The sequence below is a fragment of the Pongo pygmaeus genome, chromosome 6, assembly GCF_028885625.2.
Source record: "Pongo pygmaeus isolate AG05252 chromosome 6, NHGRI_mPonPyg2-v2.0_pri, whole genome shotgun sequence".
Lineage (NCBI taxonomy): Eukaryota > Metazoa > Chordata > Mammalia > Primates > Hominidae > Pongo > Pongo pygmaeus.
The window spans coordinates 72,430,449-72,452,993 of record NC_072379.2 but is presented as its reverse complement, the minus strand read 5'-3'; the positions used below and the strand labels follow the sequence as shown (position 1 = coordinate 72,452,993).

Below are 22,545 nucleotides of genomic sequence, written 5' to 3'. Positions count from 1 at the left end.
ATGTCCATTGCCATCAACTTTCAAATAAGAATAACTTTTACAAGGTATACAAAGTATACAATTATCTGGGTAATATAATGTAAAGCACACATAGATTAATCTTACTTCTTCCAGCACTCACCACCAGTGAGCTCTTCCAAAACTCATCTTTAAAGATGAAGACATTGGAGCTAGAAATCATATTTATCTTCAGAGGCAAAAGAAATTTAAGTTTTGCCAAGCTTTCACAGACATCAGCTCATTTATTATCTTTGATCAGCTTGGTTTGTATTGCTTTGTTTTGCTTTTCTTCATAATTTCTGGGAGTTAAAAAAATAATAGTAATAAAGTCTCTTGAGTAGAGAGACTCCTTGACAGCCAATCAGATACACAGTCTCTCCCAACAGTGCACAGAGAGATCAAATAGGGTGGGATGAGGATATGTTTGGTGCAAAGTATATGGAAAAGCTTATTCTGGGGGAAATAATACCTAGCAAATTTTATCCAAAATGATGAAGAATAAAAACAATGTTTACAGTAAAGTATTTCCACATGGGGCTACTTATCTGAGTTTTTTTGTTTGTTTGTTTGTTTGTTTGTTTTTTGCCTGAATTTTTTCATGAGAGATAGTAGCTAGCATTAACTAGGCATTTGCTACGTACTGGCCCCTATTCTAAGCTTCTAATCTGGGCTATCTTTTCTCATTCTCACAGTCACCATATGAGGAAGGCACAATTCTTTGTGCCCATTTTAGAGATAAGGAGATTAAAGTACAAGGAGATGAAGTTACTTGCCCAAAGTTGTCCAGATAAGCAGCAGATTTGGGGTTTGAGCCCAGCCAGCTGGAATCTGGTGCCTGCACCAAGAACCACGAACACTATGCCGCCTTCGTGAAATGTGTAGGAGTGATTAAACTAAGTATTTCCACATGGGGCTATGCAAACACTATCAAGGTGGTGAAAACTGCAGCAGCTGAGTGTAGTTTTCTAAACTTTAGTCTTTCTGGCTTCACCTTCACAATTTTGGCAACATCTAAGTATCTTCTAACTTATCACTTAGGTAGGTTGTTTCACTCTATTTTTACTTGAATTAATTTTTAAAAGAAAATTTTGATTAACATTATAAATGATAGTAAAAAATTCAGCATTTCTTACCACAAAGAGAAGACAACTGTAATAGTAAATATAAAACCATTAAACTTTTAAAACATTCATCCATGTACCCACTAACCCATCTCATTTTCCATCAATGGAGTCCTTGATGGGTTTTGGGAAATTCTGCCCAAAGAAAAGAGTATCATTGTTAAATGTGAATGAAATCACTGAAAATTGTCTGGACAATATAATATGTTAATTAGTTTTTAAATAAACTTTTGCATGATGGGTACCTGGACAGTTGTATCCATATGCAGGGTAGACAGTCACCTATTAATGAGGTTTCAAGCAGAAAGTCCAGCTGCTCCCTTAGCTTCTGGCAAATGTTTGAAACTCTATAATTTGAATATAATTACTTTCGCTCAGTGGTTATCAAACTTTTTAAAGCAGTCAACAACTTCATTTTAAACAAAGCAACATTTTATAAACCAGTAAGTAAAAGAGAAAATTGAAATTTTATTTGTGCAAATCCATTTTAGAAGTTCTAATTGCTAACACTCTCAACACAATCAGTGAGAGGCCGGGGGCAGTGGCTCACACCTGTAATCTCAGCACTTTGGGAGGCCGAGGATGGTGAATGATGAGGTCAGGAGATCGAGACCATCCTGGCTAATACGGTGAAATCCCCCTCTACTAAAAATACGAAAACAAAATTAGACGGGCATGGTGGCAGATGCCTGTAGTCCCAGCTACTCTGGAGGCTGAGGTGGGAAAATGGCGTGAACCTGGGAGGTGGAGCTTGCAGTGAGCCGAGATCCCACCACTGCACTCCAGGCTGGGCAACAGAGCGAGACTCCGTGTTAAAAAAAAAAAAAAAAAAAAAAAAAAAAATTCAATCTGTGAGAATAATGGATCTATTTTGATGAAGACAATTGCAATGCGATAGTATCTTATTTTCATAGATTTCTGCATTTTGTTTTGGTTTTGTGGTATTGGCAATATCCTGATACAGACATATATATAATTAAATAGTATGAATGTGTTGCTTCTCAGCCGTGTTGAACCATTCTGTCTCCACTACCAAAAACTGGAATAGTTAGACTTGGATCTTCAAAGCTAAATCAATTAGAGTAACTAAAATGGTTCATATTCCTTGAGAGGTCCTCACTCTTGGTTAAAAAATACTTTTCAAAAGCGTCTTTTTAACAGAATTTTTCACTTTCGACAAAACAAATTCATGACATAATGATACTTGCTGTATCACTGAATTGAATTGAATTGCCAAGCTTCAATTAGTCAAATTTATTTTATTCTGTGTACATACCTGAAATGCTCCAATTTCATTGCTGGCTGCTTACACGCAGTTGTGAGCATGTTTAAAATCTTCTCTGATAAAAGTGTGCTTGATATATAAGCCAGTACAAAATTATTATTAATATTTGGGGGAGTTAGTTAACTGATACAATTTCTTTATGAGGAAAAATACATCTTATGATGGTCTGCATTTTCATTTAGGTATTGTCACTTTGTTTTCATGTCCACTGATTGCCATATGTTGTTTGGTGCTTGTGCCATGCAAAAGTACCTGAATTTGCTGGCCTTTTAATTGCATGTGGTTCCCATGAACTGTGGTGGTAATGTGCCCATTTGCACAATATTTCTTATGAAATATGCAAAGACATATTTTTAAATGTCCATTGCAGACCTATAGAGTTTCCAGTCAATGCCACAGTTATTTATTTCTTTATATGTATACTTTATATGTATATACGTGTGTGTGTGTGTGTGTGTGTGTATGTGGGTATGTATAAATATCTATATATGCATCTACCTATATAGAGAGAAAAAAGAGGAGGAAGAGAAGGAGGAGAAGTTGTTTTTGTCTGGTAACACAAGTTAATGGTTTGAGAACTGTTAATATGACAAATATATTTTTGTTATAGATTTTTTTTATTGTCCCCAAATCTGGCAATGAATTTTTTTTTACATTTATTACAGAACTGCTGAGGAATTGCAGTTATAACTCAATGGAACACAGTTTGAAAAATAACGTTTTAGCTGAAGGCCTTTATATCTTTTAAAATGCAAATACCTCTACTTTCATCTGCAATCAGTCATTTGTACATTAATGTGAATGAATTTATTAGACATCTTTCTGAGTTTAATTCAGAAGAGGGGGAGGAAAAGATGAACTCAGCTACTGAAAGACATGGGAAAGATCGAATATTAACGCTAGGAGAACTGAAGACTAATTTGGCCTAGTTTAGAGTTTTGCTTCAAGACTATGCCATCTATATATAATACATTTATTTGTATTTATAAACACATATGCACACAAAGAAAATGTCTACTGCATTAGTTGAGTGTGACTGTGATTATGTTTCAGAATTGGATCCAACTATTTTAGAATATTTTGCTGGAATAATGTAATTACATGAATTACTTAAAATTTTGTCAACTCTAAAGTAAGTCAACAGTAAAATTTCCAACCAATGAACTGATTGAAGATATTCTGATTTTATTATGTGAGTGTCTTCAAAGATTGCAAGCAAACAAATTATGCAGAAGTCCCAGATTATGTACAGCTTAATATAAATAAGGACTTAATGCTCCAAACCTGATCTCATACCTTTGGACTATGATATTTCTTTAACTTAAAATAAAAGAGTAAACTTTAAATTAAAATAAAAGGGTAAACTTAAAATAAAGTCCTTTTATTAAATAAAATAATTACCTTTATTACATGAATTTAGTTATATGCGTCCCCCGTTTTCTCTCCCTCCAAAAGAAACTATCTAAACTTTATGAAAGCAAGTATCTATTTCAACAGTATAAAAATTTAGTTGAAACTTCTGATAATTTTTTACAGAGGCATATGAGAAACAGTGTTAGTTAATATTTTAAGAAAGAACAAGAAGAAAATTATGTTGTTTTTCATTTCATTTCATGTATTTTCTAACAGTGAAAGTTATTAATTTGATTGTAGGTTAAAAATGTGTTGGACTAGAGCCATATTGGCCATATTCATTCTAAAGTCAGTGCTTATAATAATTTTGTGTGAATTTGAAATATATTTAAATTTGAAATACTGATTGATCCTCACATTTAATACTATTGCTACTTTGTTGTGTGTTTTTGATGATCCTCACATTTAATACTATCACTGCTTTGTTGTGTTGTGTTTTTTTGTTTTTTTTTAAAGACAGAGTCCTTGCTCCATCGTCCAGGCTGAAGTGCAGTGGTGCAATCATAGCTCACTGTAGTCTTGAACTCCTGAGGTCAAGGGATTTTCCCTCCTCAGCCTTCTGAGTAGTTGGGACTGTAGGCCTGTGCCACCCACCAGGTGCTATTACCACTTCCTCCTTTCCCAGTATGTTGCCTAGGCTGGGCTTGAACTCCCTGCTTCAAGTGATCCTCCTGCCTTGGCCTCCCAAAGTGTGAGGATTGCATGTGTGAGCCACCATGCCTGCCCTATTGCTGTTTTTATGTCAAGAAATTGAAAACAAAATCAAGTGATAGAAATATTACTATTTAGGAAAGGGGTAAATGTAACTATCTCAGTAGTAAATTTTGTTTTTGGCTATTAAGTATAACATTGAAGAATTAGCAGAATAAATATGAAATCAAAACTTAGAAGCATTTTGAGATACTTTTGGTATTGTGTTGCAAAATATCTCAAAGTGAAAACAATACTGAAATCACTAAAAAGAAAAGACTAATATATAACAGGTTTTTAAAAAATATTCAGCTCAAAAGGTCATTCTTGGTTCTGAGATTATATTTATCCTGAAATAATACTAAATCAAAACTATAAGCTAGTCAGTTAAGTCAGGGAACAAAATTGAGCCTAACATACTTCTGTTTTTGCTCATAGAATGACCTTTGAAACCTCTCTGAGCTCTACTGTTTTTTTAACTTTTTCCCATCTGTGTACTGAGAAAAATGTATTACTGAGTCACAAGGCCTATATATTCCCACTTCCTCATTTCCCAGAATTTATGGGAAATTGGATCTAATAGTTCTACAGTAGAAAGCAAGAAGACAGAAAGGGAAGAGAGTGCTTTTCCGATAGTTATAGGCACTGACAGCCTATGACAATATTTGAGTCTGGTTTGTGTGTAGTTTATTCCAAATGTGTGTTCCTGAAAAAAAATCATACAAAGGAGTGTGAGTGAGCCCAGGTAAATGACATGTATGCAGCAGCCCCAGAGAGAGTGTACAGATGTGTGTTTGGGTGGAGCACAGTGGTGTATCTAAGAAATTCAACTCAGTGGGTGAATGTAGTTGGCAGCTGAGCCATTGAGAATCAATTTGTGTAAGTATCGGGAATGTGTAGATGCAAATGACATATCAAGTATTGAGATGTAGTGACCAAACAGAAAACTTAACCTGGAAATTATTTTGTATATATTATTTAGTGAAAATATTTTTAAGGAAGGAAGAAAGGAGTACATACGTAGTACCTAATAATACAGGCTATAAAATTACAAAAGAGTTTTTTAAGCTTGGTTTTAGTATGGTCCTTAAGCTAATTCCAATACTTAGAATTTTTCACTACCCTTTTTAGAAATTTACTAATTTTACATTTAAATGTATATTTAAATACAAATATAAATTAATTTCAATAACATCCAGAAACTAATAATTATATTTATTTTCCTCCTCTAATTCATATAGCACAAACCTCATTTTTTCTATATATTTCTCCTTCAAAATATTATTTTCCTCCATATTTTCACAGCTATATTATATTTTGAGTATATAATTTTTAATTGATTTGTTATAAACTTGCTTGTACTAATACATTTCTCCAAGACTACTTACACATTTTAAGGGCATCAAAACCACCTGTCATTGGCAGGTTGTGATAAGCATTTCTTTCAAGAGAATACTTAACACTTTCTCCATCAATCTTTTCCACTTTCATGGTACCAAATTTTATATAACAGAAGTCACTGCTTGTTACTGAAACTTGAACCAGGTACTCAAAGACACCAAAACATAAAGCTATTGCCCACCACCATAAAGCCCACCAACCATCTTCTCACTTTATTCTATTTCATTTTTTAGTAATTTATTTATATTAGTCAATTAACACTGAAATCTCTTCATAATTTGTCCTTGCTACACTGAGCTGAGACAACATGTTTTGATTTCTCAATGTCATCAATAGTATTAGGTAAATTCTAGAAGGTAAAAATGATATTACAGAATTATATACATAAACTATTGGGACATGATTAGTTGTCAGAATATCACATTGATATCTTAGTTTACAAAATCTCTAAGAATTAGGTATCATGTCCCAGTGAGAACTATATTACAATAGAGTTGAAAATTCTGACCCATAGTTAGTCTAGTCTACTTTTTTTAGGTCTTTGCTTTCTGTTTCCCAGGTCTCCTACTTGTTGTTACTAACTTTCTGGAAAAATTCAGCAGACAACCAAAATTTATCATGGGATATTTAAACATCCTGTTATATACGATACTTAGAACAACAGCTCTGTAAAATAGCTTCAATCTCATAGCCTGACCAAAGCAGAAAAAGAACAAAATCTCTTATAACACAACCTTAGAAAAGCCTTAACTAGGTCCTTATTCCAGCAACTCAAATGTCCTATTTAAGACAATCACGTTTCAGAAGAGCTTAATATACAATATCTTCTATTTTATTATCCACGAAATACCCCACATGTATTTTATTTTCTGTGAGAAGAGCTATATACAAAGAAGAATAATGAAAAATGTAGCCAATTTATACTTGAGTTAGAATCTATTGTGATATAAATTAATCACACATGGGTATCTCATAATATGAAAAATACAACTGTAAAAATATATACATCATTATAGTGCAACGGAAAACTCTTTACTTTTAAAGAAGCCTTTGAAAACAGGTTAACAAGCAATTTAACAACTAATTGTTAGAAAACTGACCTTGACTTGCAAACTTCAACTCTTTGGCATCTGTGACGGTGGTCCTTTTGTCAGACCCTTTTTTCTCTATTCGTCGATGGCTTCGTCTTTTCTTAGACTCTCCCCAAAGATTGGATCCTCCATGCATGCTTGGTATATTCAAAATAGCAATTCCTTCCAGAGAGATGTTTATTAAATCTATCTGTACTCCATCACACTGATCGGTAAAAAGAAAGAACCAGAAACAGAATATTTTATCTTTATTTCCCTGATTTCTTCTTTTTCATTTCCTCATCTTTTAATAAGTGCGTTGAAATCCATAATGTTGTCATTTCCAAAAAAGCCTTTCAAGAACACTTAAACACTTACCCTGAGTCAATATAAAAGATAAAACAGACCCTAACATTTACCAGTTATCTCTAGTAGTCCTTAAAAATGATCAAATTAAATCACCAGTATATCTTTGTAGAAAACCTTTGGGAGAGACTTGTTAATATCTGCATATATATTTAACCAGCTGCAAATTTCCAATGTGTTACAAAAAGGTTAATTCTGGAAACTATGGTCAAATTTTAGGAAGAAATTGTGATGATTGCCCCTATTTAGAACACACTGCAAGATACTATTGGGGGAAAGTACAGAAACAGAATTGATGCCTCATGGTCTCACACCTTTGGGGCAGAGAAAGAAGTAGCTTAAAAGACTTTTGTTTAAAAAAAAAAAAAAGTAAAATTCAAAATAGCGATTCTAAGAGACTTCAATCACACTGAATTTACCAAGGATGGTTTCTTGGACTAGATGAAGTCCTAAGGAGATGTCAAAGGCCAGGAGAGGCACAGTTGTCCAAATGAATACGGAGGGCCGGCCAGATTGAGTGAGGGAAATAGGAGTAGCAGTTAAAAGACCTTCAATCCAGCATGATTTTATAGCTGCTGCAAAAATGGTTAAAAAAAAAACAAGGTTAATCAGCCCAATTTTTCTTATTTTCCTGGTGACAAAACACCCTGGTGATTATGAAAAATATAAAATTCACTAACAAACAATGTTTTGTTATATTCAGAGTGGTCACTTCTTAGTTTTTTGAATTTTCCATTCATTTCCACTAATGGACATATGTGGACAGTGACAAGATTCTGTATTTTTAAAATTACTATTTATTTATTCATTTGCCTTGACTTCTCTAAAATGCTAGTTATTATTATACATTCTAGAAATTATTATCCCATTTTCAATTATAAGTGAATATGAAAAGAGATATAAGCACTTTGTTTTTTAAAGAATTTTGTGAGGGATATGCATTTCCTAAATTGAAATATATTTACAGTGGCGTTGTTTCATTTGCCATGTCTTAGTACAGAAAAAATTATTGACACTAACTTCATCATTTCTCATGGCAGTCATGATTTTTGAACTCAGAAGACACAGTGTTCCATGAAAATGATGAAAAACAAACAAAACAAAACAAAAAAAAGCCCTCTCTTTTTCCACATTCGCCTCATGATACTGAAGCTAGGATTGCATCTTGTTCACCGAAAAATAAAAACTGTGAAATAAAGAAACACATCTTGAGACTACTTGGCAGGGGTAGAAACAAATTCTAGAGAAAGTGCCAAGTTTTCATTTAATTTGTTTCGATGAGGGTGAAACCAAGATCTGGATGATGCTTTTTTTTTTTTTTTTTTTTCCAGAAAGCAGTGCTTTTTTCCTCCTTTTCTTGTACTAAATTAAGATGATTTCTTTTTACTAAAGAATTCTGGTCATGTGTATACTCACTTACCGCTATATATTCTAGATAAACAGATATTAATTTCATAATTAAAAGTAATCTTGTGTAAATACCCTGCAGGCCTCAATGAATCAAACACATACTGTGTGTCAGGCCTCCCACTGTCTTCAAGTGGAATGTACTGGCTGGATAATTAGATAGTACATATTTTTTAACCTTATTTGCATGCATATTATATCTTTTGCACACTGACAAGCAGCAGTAACAACAAAAGTCAGATTACCACAGGGAATTCCCACAAAGAAGTCTTCATTCCTTATAATTTGCAGCCTAAATTAAAATAATTTGATCTTTGACAAGGATGAAATGTCAAGCAGAAGGGGGTCCTCTACAAGCCACGGCCTGTGGCTTCTGAAATCTGCCTAATTTATGTCAGTCACTTCTTAATACATATTTAAGTATTACACGAAAAAGATGATAAATATGCAATCTGACACCTTTGGTATTTCCCTGCTGTTAATTTATAAAGGTCTGGCTTCCCCCAAACTGACTAAAATCATTTAAATAACAGAAGAATCATGAAATAAGCTGGAGTCGGGGCCTGGCTTCCATTTTCACTCAATATTGAACACAGCAGGTAGTACACTAAGACAATTATTTGACTAGGCCTTAGAACCCCACTGTGACAAGTTACTTTCAGAATTAGTGAAGGAGGATTCCTTTGTTCATCTGCAGAAAAGGAGAGCATGTTGCAAAGAGGCTTCTTTTTTAAAAAAAAAGAATCGAACCAGCTGAGTTACATGTGACAATTGAAAAACATGAGTGTATGCTATTATTCATGTTTTCACTCTTCAGAGTCTTGTCATGTGTAGTTTTAGGGAAACAGAGTAAGTAGCTCTCTGAGAAGTGAAAAAAAAATTCTCAAAGAGTAGCAAAGAACAAGGACTGATGAAGAACATTGATGTTCCTTTGAGAGCAGGACAATGTACTTAAATAAATTGCTATTTATTAATGATTTGTTTCCACTTATTCTTGACCTCAGGCTACCTTCCTCTGTTTGCTTTAACGTTATGTTCATTAGTCTGGAACATTTCAGTGCTGGTTCTGATGGAGACCAGTAATTGTAGCACACCAGTTGAGTGCATGAAAGTAAAAGCTGAGGTGAAGGCTATGAAATATAAACAAGTTATAGTACTGTGTCAGATAATATTTTCATTCCCTTTGAGATTTATGACTTTTAAAAAGGTAGCTACAGAGGAAAAGAATATAAAAGCTTAAAAGCTAACAGCCTCAGTTAGTCAATAAATCCTGAATATTTTTATTAGGTAGAAAAAAGGTCGTTAACATATAGTACTATGGGAGCTATTTATAGAGGGCAAGGCTGTGATGCCATTGTCCACTCTTATCAGTTTTAAAATAGAAGATCTGATTCCAGAGACAAATTTAATTAAAAGAAAAGAAGACGGTTTCAATTTTTCTGCCAATGTGTTTTAATCTTCATAAACAAATGAGTCCTGTGTCACACTGTACAGAGGTGTTAAAAACAAGCTTTATATGTGACTTTAGTGTTTCAGATCCACTTAACATGTCAGTTGATAGGACTATTCAAAACATGTGAAGAACTTTGGAGAGCTCTAAGTGTGGATGGTAAATGTGATGAGATACAATTAATGATAAACTAATTTTTTCCATAATAGGTCTGATTCTATGTCTATATCAGATAAAAATTATTTCTATTTTTACTCGATGAAACCTAAAACATTACTTTATAGGTAATTTCAGTATTAGGACACATGGGGCAGAGACTATGCTTGGGAATTCTGGCTATTGCCTTTAAGAACTCTGTTTTCCAGGTTACTGAGCAATGAGAATATTGTCTTTTGAATCCTGCTAATTTATTTTGTGTTTTTGATGCTACTCATGCCATTTATTAATTCTTGAGATCATTTAGGTTTCTAGGGGTATTTAATCATTACAATAAATCAGTACTTTGGGATGGAAATTCTTGGCTTTAAAATGTACCATCTTTCCCAGTATCCCTGTCAACCAAAAGACTGAAATAACTATAGAATTGGCTTTCTTATTCTCTTATTAACTTTGCCTGGTACTCTGAGCAAACTAAACATTCATGAACTCTGTATCTTCAATTCCAAATGCTGACCTGAATTTCTCAGGCACAAATTTCACCCCTCCAAATACTTTAATATAAACATTGGTTTTAAAATATTTTCTTGTAAGTTTAAAGAATTTATTTTTATCTTTTGTAATAAAGTTAGAAGATAAATGAATATCTTTAAAAAATTCTACTTCGTGTATCATTAAATCTTTACATGTATGTGTAAATACATATAATTTTCAATCAATTTGCTCATTAGATTTAAACATTGTGGCAGCAACATAATTCTTATTTCTCTTAAATTACTGAAGAAAATATTTATTTCTGCAATGGAGATATAATAGTATCATAAGGTTTTGATGAAGACTAAATCAAATAATATATGTGCATTGTTTAGCATCACCTGTGAGACAGTTAATAATAGGTAAATCTTAACTACTATTCAATGATATTCATATCAACCCAAATACTTGCCCTCTTTGGAAGGAGCCCACTATGTGAAAGAGAAATATTAAATAAAAAGACACACAAAAGATAGTTTGATTTTGAAAAAGCTGCCAATAAAACATGTATCTATTGCTGGAGGTTCTGTTTTTACTGAAGTAGTTTATTTTGTTATATATTTTTCCAACAATAGTAGGTATAATTTTAGGACAAATAGGAAGCAACAACAAACAGAATCAAATTTTCGAATTGCTGTTTTTGTTATATTTAATTATAAAATAACCTTGAGGGTAGAAAGGCATATTCTGCTAATATGATAGACAGGATTCATTAAAAAGTGAGCAGAGAAGCAGATTTTGCCTAGCTATCCATACACACACACACAGCAAGATATGCAAAAATACAAGGGGGCATGCACACAGTGCTGGCTGTGATTTATAAATATTATTGTAATAGCACCCAAAATAAGCCAGGGATGCAGAGCTAGAAGGCCAGGCTGAGAGAGTAAGTAGAAACAGCACTCCAAGAAACATAACTTAGTTCTAGTGGCCCAGATTTCTTGGAGAACATTCTAAATAGTTTTTCTGTAAGATCTCAAGCTCTGTGGATCAAAACCACTTAATTTTATCATTATTTAGCACATTACAAATCACCGTTTTCAAATGTATTTTCATTCAAAATCTTTTGCTGTAAACACAACACTTTTCTTAAAGATTTTTTTTGTACTTCGTGACACACAGAATCTTATTCTATAGATCAACAGCTTTTAAATATGTGCTCAAGGGTAGGATAAAGTAAAAAGAGGTGCAGGAGGATTCAGGATCTCCACCTACATTCAACCAAAGCCATACTTCTAATTTTTCTAAAACTTTTCAGCTTCTGCTGCAAATTGTATTTGAGCATAATTTTTGAGGATAAGAAATATTCAAAATCTAGTATATAAAGCAGTTTTTTAAAAAAATAATGATTCTAAGAGTAAAGGGGTATGTTTATGTTTTATTGAATATATATGCACATAAATATGTATATGTATATAACAATACATATGACACATATATAACTATATATACTATATATTTAACTATATATGTAGTTATATATGTCATAAATTATTATATATAACAATATATAACTAAATATATAACGAAATGTAGTTATATGTCATATATTATTATATATAATAATATATAACTAAATATATAACTGTAGTACATAGTTATTATATAGATATACATGTATATAGTTATATATGTGTTATATATATCATTTTTATATACAGTTATATGTGTGCATATATCATACATATACACAGATATATCATCCTAAATAGTGATAACAGAAAGTCCATGTTGAACCCAAATCCTTCACCTCTGTAATTATGTTCCTTTCAAAGGTTAGGATCTGATCCCGTTATGAAGGGTTTTTTCCCATTCCATGACCATCAATTCTAATACTTAATTATATCTACCAATCATGATGAGATAAAAGTGCTAAAAGGTTACACTGAGAGTAGTATCATTTTTTGATATTATTAATAACAGCAAATTAGAAATTTAGGATAATGAAGAACCTAGCCAGGCCATTGTGTGGTCCATAACTACTTCTGTTTACCAAACTTATTACCTGAATATAAGGAACTAATGATTTAGGTATCAGTAGCAAATTTTTGCATTTATTTTTAAAATGAAAAGTGTTGAAGCCAATGTTTCTTAATTCATATCAACTAGTCATTACATGTTCATGTTTCATAATTCTGTTCCTCTGGTTTTGTCTTTATCATTTGTCAAAATACAACTTTTCTTTTTTCTTTAACCCCTAAAAATCTCTCAATATAACGAAGTCATTTTCTTTTATAATATTTCTCCAAAATTTTGAGTCCTACAGTGTCTTTTTTTTTATAGACCTATTTGCTCCAAGTCTTTTTAAAATGTGTCTTTTCTTGCTATCTTTGCTCTCTTTCTTGGCATTTCCACTTTCTATAAATGTAATGGGGAAATGGCAACCTTGGGAACTGAGAAAACCTAGTTAATGAATGGGAATGGAATGGAAAAGTATACTTTTTAACCTTTATTCATAAAAGTAAGTACAATTTTAGCAAAGTGTGTTTTAAAGGTTACAAGATATTGAGACCCGAAAATAATATTTTTTATGTATTCTGCAATTTTTTCTTTCCAACTACTTTTATCTTACCTTTCTATCTGCACTATGCCCAGTCACGACTGCATCGATTTCCAAAGTTGTGTTCTACTTCTCATTCTTTTATACTATAATAAAACAACCCATATCTACACTTAACTTTAGTATGTCAGATAGTGCTGTATTCCAAATGAGTGAAAGGAATGACAATTTAAAATCCTGAGTAAGTCTCTGTGGATTGCTAATATATATTTCATTCCATGGGCTCCAATGCAAATATACTAACAACAAAGCTCAAGCCATTTCATTGTATTACAAAAGAGAATTCATTTTTTTCTTACTTCTATTTCTACAGATTCATGTAGCTTCTTGCAGGTGGCTGAGAAAGTTTCAGATGTGCCAAACTCAAAATACCAAAATTTGTTCTTCATTCTGAAAAAGAAAAGGAAGAAGCACCTTAGGGAATTATCAATAACAGAGGGATCTTTTAAAAAATGGTCTAACTCTGTCTTGTGTTATAATAGAAAAGATCTGAGGACATGTGACATCTAAAATGTAATAGATGGTCATACAATTTTCAAAGCTTAAATGTTGGTGCCAAACTGTATGATGGCCTTGAGGGGATCATAAGAATGTGTTGATCTAGCAGACTCAAGTACACCTTTAATTTTTTGTGGGTTCATCACATTTTAAAAAACGGTTTTAATGCTCATGATTCTTAGCTTGTTCTTAGGCAACAAGTGAAGAATGTACAATGGTGGGAAATTATAATACAGCATAAAGTTTTTTAGTTCTTTCAAGAATTAATTAATAATATAGAATAAAATAACTAAGAAAGTAATAACAATATTATATCAATAAAAGTTGCAAAGAAATATAATTAAAATAATTTCAGTATTTAATCTTAAAGTAAAAGACTCGAAATTTATTTTCTTCTATGACTTGATATTTTTGGCTTTTTGTACCAAGTAATTAAATTTATTATCACTTAATGTAATTTTACAAAGGTCAAATAGATTTTTATATTATCTAGTATTGGATTTGAAATTTTATTCTTATGAAAAAAATGCAGTATTTGATTATACATAATTCTAATAGTGATCATGCCCTCAATTAGAAGACAATACATGTAAGTGACAGACATTTTCACGCATAGAAATGAAACAAAGAAGTTTTTGTTATGGTATTTGAGTATGTCTCTTATATCAAATTATTCTGTTTGACATAAATATTGATATCTGCTTCTTACATTAGAATGTAAAACATTTTGACAATTAAAAAGACATTTGGCAAGGACCTTACTACTTAATTCAAGCCTATTATTGGTTTGGAAAATGACATTAAACCTAATAGAGTGCTTATTATTATGCTATGTTAAACCCAATAGAGTGCTTATTATTATGCAGAGTTCTCTGATATAAAATTATAAAATACGAAGTAATGTTATATTATCTATCTAAACATAGTCAATAATGTTTAGGCTCTCACAAGGTTTTATTTGCTTACAAAATTCACAATCCCTTCATGAATCAGTCATATTCAGGCCAGTAATCTGAAGGTCAGTATAAGTTTCATAGGATTCTAGCACCATGAATCTTCATTCTTTTCCAGAGAATATTTGACTTAGTTTATGGCCTGATTTCATATATGTGAGCAGATATAAACAGATGATAGCTAGTGAGATAGGTTGGAAGTAAACATTTAATGACAAGATCTGTGGGTCTGTATCTACATATGTGTCTATATTAAATTAATGTAAATGTCTATTTTATAGAATGGATATGCTTTTATAAATTTACACACTGAAGTCATGTAAAATTAAAATATTTTACTATTGATATTTATCATTTTGATGAAAAACATATCATTCTATAGATGGAGAGAAAAATATTCGTTTATACAAAGAGGTCTGAAGACATTCTTAATGAATATTTTATGACTATTGGAATAGTCTTTCTATATTCAGCAACTTTCTAATAACATTTTTGTGTTATTCTTTTCTCCAGACCTTCCAGGATTCATTCATTCATTCAACAAAAGTTTAATGAGAACACTCACTGTGTTAAGTACTATAGATACAAATATAAATGCAATTACCATTGTCCCCAAGGAGCTCAGAATGTTATAAACTTATGGGCATATTAGTTTGTTAAGGGAGGCAGGAAGGTAATGGAGGGAGTATGCCTGGACATGTGAGGCCCACTGGGATCTTGGTTATTATGGCCCTTATCTGCCAGGACTGAGTCTCTTCCCTACACTGTCTCAAAACCACAATTAGATATCACCTCTTTTTTGTTAGGATGGCTATTTTCAAAAACACCTCAGATAACAAGTACTGGCAAGGGTGTGGACAAAAGGGAACATTTGTATACTGTTAGTGAGAAAATAAATTTGTACAGCCGTTATGGAAAACGGTACTAAGTTTCCTCAAAAAATTAAAAAATAGAACAACCATATGATCCAGCAATCTCTCTTCTGTATATATACCCAAAAGAAATGAAATCAATACCTCAAAGAGGTATTGTTGGACCTTATGCTAAGTGAAGGAAGCCAGAACAGAAAGACAAATCTTGCATGATCTCACTTACATGCATAATCAAAAAAAGTCAAATACATAGAAGCAAAGAGTACAACTGTGGTTATCGGGGTCAAGAATTGGGGGAAATAAGGAAATGTTGGTCAAAGGATGCAAACTTACAGTTATAAGATAAGTAAGTTTTTGAGACCTAATGTACAGTATGGTGGCTATCGTTAATAATAATGTGTGGTAGCAAGGGGGAAAATAATGTATTATATATTTGAAATTAACTAGAGTAGTAGATTATAAGTTTCTATGTGAAGTCATGGATATGTAGTTAGCTTCCTTGTGATAATTATTTCACAATATATGAAAACATAATGTTGTACATCTTGAATATATATATATATAATGTTCAAAAATTTGTAAATTATACTTTAGTAAAGCTGGAGAATAATAAACAGACATTATTTTGAGATAAATTTAGATTCACATGCAGTTGTAAAAAGTAACACAGAGGAGTCCAATGTGCCCATTACAGTTTCCCCCAATGAAAATATCTTGCAAACTGTAGTACAACAGGACAACCACAATGCTGACATTGATACAGTCAAGGTGCAGAACATTCCCATCACCACAAGTTTCCCCCATGTTGCTCTTTTACAACCACATCCACTTCCACCTGCCCCCACTCCTTCCTTTCCTTTGACAACCACTAATCTGTTCTCTAGTTCTATAATTTTATTTCAAGAATGGATATAAATGGACTCATATAATAAGCAAATTTTGGCATTTGAATTTCTCACTTAGATTCATCCATGTTGTTTCAAGTATCAACAGTTTCTTCCTTTTATCACTGAGTAGTAGTACATGGTATGAATGCATCATAGCAAAGGACTAGTATTTAGAATATAAAAAGAACTCCGATGATTCGGAAGTAAAAACAATCCAAACAATTTAATTAGAAAGCAAGAAAAGACATAAACAGACATTTCACCAAAATAGATATACAGATGGAAAAAAAAAAAAAGTGAAGATGCTCAACAACATTAGCTTTTAGAGAAATACAGTTAAAACCACAATGAGATATCACCCCACACTTAACAGAATGACTAAAATTAAAAAAAGTAAAAAATATCTTGAATATATATAATTTTCATGTGTTTTGTACCTCAATAAAGCTGAACATAAAAACATTGGTCTATTATGAAAAATAATAAATTGAATTTCTAAATGAAATATGAGCCAAGTATTGTAGGAACATACTTCAATGATTCAACTAATTTTATCTCAAGAGTCCTGCAAGCTTTAGAATAAAAGGTAGCATGTGAATGAATAAGTAGTAGAAGGCAAGCAGAGAAAGAAGAAGAGACAAGTTCTGTGCACCTTTGGGAGTGCTGTATGATTTAACAGTAGGCTAAATACCGACTAACAAGTGTGGTAGGGTCTGTTTCAGAACATGTAAACCAAGTTAATGGTTTTAGACTTGATCTTATGATTAAGAAGAAGCTGACAGAAGTTTATTAGCAGAGGGGTGACATGGTGAACTTTGTTTTATGGGCAAACAAATCTGGCAGAAACATAAAAATGGGCTGGAGTGTTGAAATGCTGGTGTCATTAAGAAAACTGTAGTTATTGGGATAATTCATATAAAATATAATTGAAGGCCTAACCAAATGGCAACAGAAATGGAAAAGAGGGGCTCAATTCAAGAGCTATAAATGAGGTAGAATCGATAGGAACTGGTGATATTTGATTTTACTGATTTATGCCATACCTAGATTATCTCTGAATGCATAGACGAGAATACCAGAGTCTAAATCCAGCATAAAAAGAGATATGGGTTTATATTTTGGCAGGTTCTGTGATCTAATGTACACTGTATTGTAGTTTGAAAATTCAAAAAATATATATATATGAGGTTTTGGCTTGTATAGAAATGATTATTCCCTGTATTTCCATTATGTCCATCAAAGTTCCTCACAGCGTAATTAGGATTATGTGTGTTTCTATCAGTTATCCAAGATATACTCACTTTAGCACACATATCACAAGAAACAGAAATTCTGAGAATTTACATTCAGCCCTTATTCACCATATTAGTTAGCATTACTGCTCATGTGCAAAAGCTACTTTAAATTCTCCATTATTACAACCATTTTATGTTCCACTTAGATAAATATATGGAGGTAATAAAATGCACATGGTATCAGATTCCACATGACAAATTAAAGGCTGTTAAATTTTATTTTTTTCAACCAAACTGGTTTTGGGTTGTAGAAATGCAAAAAAGCACATTTAAGCATTTATGCTATCTACTTTTATGGTTCACATTAGAAAATGATCCAAATAATTCAAACTCAAATTTGTCAGTGAAAACATAGCTTTGGACTTTAAGAATATGGTAACTCGACATTTAACCTATTGTGAAATGGTCACAGCAAAGTCAAATTTATCGTATTCCTGGACAGATTTTGTGACTCCAAGGAAAGTAACAAAGTTCTATAAACCTCACAAAAGTTATTCATATAATTATTATTTGAATTAACATAGTAAACCCTATGCCAATGAATGTAATTGTAAATCTACAAGTTTCTATTTAATGCTCAAAGTGCTTGGCTACCAGATAGTCAGGTAAAGATGAAGAAATTTGCTCCCATTTACCTGGCATTTTCATACTAACTGTAATTTTGCTTCTTTTACATATCCTGAGTAATGTGAACTATCAGAGACTTTGTTCAAGCAAAATCCTTCTTGTTGCTATGAAATTTAGTTAATAGTCAGTTCTCCAAGTTTTTAACTTTCAAATGGGTAATTTAATTTCCAGCAATATATTTTCCTGGAAGTTTTTCTTCCTGCCTTACATGTCTTTTATTTTGGCTTTCATTGGCTTAGTAACATTAATGCAGCAAACATAAAACAAAACAAACAAACGAAACTGTAAAGTACCAGTGCATTTTCCAAAAAGAATAAAAAGTAACCTAATTAGACGTGAAACTCATTTCTAACAAAGATGCAACATACAGAGGGAGATGAAATTATCTCATTTGTCTTACTGTGGAAGGCTCAAAAGTCATAAGCAACAAAAAAGTTTTAACTTAGTGAAATTACTCTGAGAGGTCATATTTTTATTTTACAGGTGCATTTGTTTTATTATTTTTCATGTATTTAGTGAGGATTTAGGTGGCACAGGAAGATAATTTATTATGTATAAAACAGAAAGACTTCCACTAGATACTGAACCCATTTTCAAGCATCGTTAACTAAGTGATTTGACCTATATTGTATGGATAACATGCTCAACAGAGGAGAAAGTAAATCTCTTTTGATCTTTGCTTTTCAAATAAAAACAAAATCATAATATTCTAAGTAGCTTAGTTAAAATGAAATTAAATATTTAATTACTAAGAATGTTTCAGAAATCCTATCTTTTTTATTAGTTGTTTTCCCTTTTGTCCTGTTATTAAAATATTTTATGTGTCATTTCAAATCTGGTTTTAAAATAATTTTCTCGTGGAGAACATAGTTTTTTACTATGTTATTCAATAACTTTATTTTAATACTAAAACAGTCTCATAATTCTATGGCATACCCTTGAAGCATAGCAGGAATTTGGACTTGCTTAACTATGCTGGTTAATGGGAAAGGTTGACTTATAGTAATATTGCAGAGTAAGTGTTTAAAGTGGGTACATTTATGTCATAGAATCAATTCAGTTTTATTCACTTTTTCATTGCCAAGAAACATTACACTAAACATGGGTTATAGGGTTACTCATTTATTCCTAAATGTAGTGAGGTATTACTTTAAAAAATACACCACAAGTCATAATGGAAGGGCCCCGGTGGGACCTGATTCACCAGTGAATGAGCAGTGTCTGAAAGCTGCAGTTCAGGGAGGGAAAAGCACTCCCAGAATAGCTGCAGCAGACAGAATGTTGGCAGGGCACAGGGAGCCTGGTCGGCAAACAAGCCCTAGGTCATGCAGAGGGAAAGGGAGGATACATTCGTAGTTTGTTTTTCATCACTTCTTGAAGTCCCCTAGGAAATTAAATGTCATCTGTATGAACTATGGCCATAGGTATTTGTTAGGAACTAAGTCCTGGCCCAGTTGAATAAAATCAGCAATTTATTTTTTTTGATTGGCAACTATAAATTCACCAATAAAGAGTTATGAAAAACGTTGCTCAAAGTATGTAATAGTGGCATGAATGGGAACTTTTACTCAAATTTGTAAAAATTATAGTATCAAATTTAAATATATAAAAAGTTATGTATTTGCTTGTAGAAACTTGAAACTACAATTTTATGGCAATTACTATTCAGATGAACACATTAGTGGTGGAAGTGACCCTAAATTCTACACATGTTATAGAAAGAACTCCATTTTATTTAAACCCCTAAACTCCAGCTTTTTTGTTCACAGAAATGTGTACTTTTTTTGGAGTAAGAGAATAATGTTGACAATATTATTTTATAAGGAAGAAACACAGCTATAATCACTGCAGTGGGGACATTTAATATTCACACAGAAGAAGGCAAACATTTTTTCATATTTCTAGACAACAGGTAGAGATATAAATTTATTCAAATGACAGATAAAAATGTTTGTATCTAATGCTCATTCATAAGATGTGCTTGTTAAGTCCCAGGGAGACAATGAAACAAGCTATAGAAACTTCAGACAGAATCATATGCTATTCCATCTTAGTTTGTAAAAGAAAAGATGGATATTCTAAAACTATAATTTTTAACCTGAATTACTTTTACAGGAGTAAAGAAACTTTTTTTATATGTAAGTGTAAGAAAAGGATGCACCCAAAGATCAAATATTTTAGTTTTTAATTATTTCAACAATTCCCTATGGAAAAAAAAGTGGTTATTTAAGTGTTTTGATGCATAAGAATTTTCTATCATAATACTAATTATTTCTTACCTGAATGTTCTCTAGTTCTCTATTTGTATTGTACATTAGAACTAATTAACAGAGCAAAAATGGAAGAAGTATGTAAGCAGTAGTGATCCCACATTGCAGAGTCATACCAAAAATGTACACAAAGTAAGTCCCTAAGAGCAGTGATAAATTCATAATTATTTGAAATGTAAAATGAAACCTGTAAAATGTTTAAACAATAACCAATCATGTTGAGAATTGAATACATTTCAATAATAATTAAATCTTTACTATTAGTGGCTCACATCTGTAATCCCAGCACTTTGGGAGGCAGAGGTAGGCAGATCACGAGGTCAGGAGTTTGAGACCAGCCTGACCAACATAGTGAAACCCAGTCTCTACTAAAAATACAAAAATTAGCCCAGCGTGGTGGCGCGTGCCTGTAATCCCAGCTACTTGGGAGGCTGAGGCAGGAGAATCGTCTGAACCCAGGAGGCGGAGGCTGCAGTGAGCTGAGATCGTGCCATTGCACTCCAGCCTGGGCAACAAGAGCAAAACTCTGTCTCAAAAACAAAAACAAACAAACAAATAAAAAAAAAGTTTCATAATAATAAAAATGTCCCTAAGAAATCTGTTAGAAAGATTTAATGAAATGTATGATAGTAATAATTGCTGTTGTTACAGATCATAGCACTGTCTCAAATGAGCTCAGCAGTGATGCTTCCAACATTTCATGGGAAGTAGCAAAATCTAACTCAAGAAACCCTAGCTTTTTTCCCAAATGTCTCTCATTATATACAATAATGAATGCAGCATCACTTGAACCTTTTTTTCCTGAGCCATAAGGAAAATGTTATAGGCCAGAAAGGTCATCATTAGATGACACCTTTGTTCATATTTCTGTTGAAGTGCTTTTATTTCCCTCTTCCGAAATAAGTCAACTAAAGAAGACAATGTAACCTAGAGCTGACTAATGGAACCTGAGGGAAGTATACCGTGGGTATCTAGGAAAGATTTTTTTCTCTGATCAAGACACATACAAAGTAAAGGCTTTGCCCCTCTTTTCCTGTTTTTGCATATTGTCAAGGAAAAATAACTGGAGATGAAGCAGCCATCTTGCCCCTATGAAGGAAAAGACAAGGGAAACCCAGAGATGACCCAGATTCTGGACAGAGCCGAACTGGCTCATCAGCAACCTTGAAATAGTCTCTGAATTTTTACTCATGAGAGATACATAAATAGAATCATTATTTATTTTGCATATTCTGTCACTTGCAGCCAAAGCACACTCAAAACATAACTCATTATGTTTTATAAGAGAATTTTCACATATATTATTGAGATATTAGAAAACCTAAATGAAGTGATATATTTTTCATACAATACTATTTTTCTAAATGTGAAACTTGGTAGTGGCTGAAATAAAGGAGGTAAAGTAGAAATTTCTGTTCAGCATAATTCCTTGTTTTTATCTTGTGCCAAGCTATGCAAATATCACTGAATATGCTTTCCTCATCTGACTTGCTGTCCCCCTAAATTTTCTAAGAGTCATTTTCACACTTAGATGCGTGAAATAATTTTTTTAAAAAACATAAAACACTGCTTTTTTGGAGTGCTCCCAATTTGCATCTGATATTTTATCATTGTCAGTGAAGTCTGTATAGACCAGTGAGTGGTAAGTTGACACTTTTCATCTTCCCCCCATCCCACATCCAATAACTTA

At 32.4% G+C, this 22,545-nt stretch overlaps 1 protein-coding gene across 14 annotated transcripts in view; it reads right to left on the bottom strand.

Moving 5' to 3' along the window:
- Window positions 1-22,545, bottom strand: part of DGKB (diacylglycerol kinase beta) — a 738,724-nt gene that overhangs the window by 172,317 nt on the left and 543,862 nt on the right. For all 14 annotated transcript variants that reach the window (XM_054495969.1, XM_054495971.1, XM_054495977.1 and 11 more), the window contains 2 exons: window positions 13,753-13,843; window positions 7,011-7,206 (listed from right to left, as the gene is read on the bottom strand). In XM_054495969.1, coding sequence (XP_054351944.1) covers window positions 7,011-7,206; window positions 13,753-13,843 — 287 coding nt within the window. The remainder of the gene's footprint in view (window positions 1-7,010; window positions 7,207-13,752; window positions 13,844-22,545) is intronic.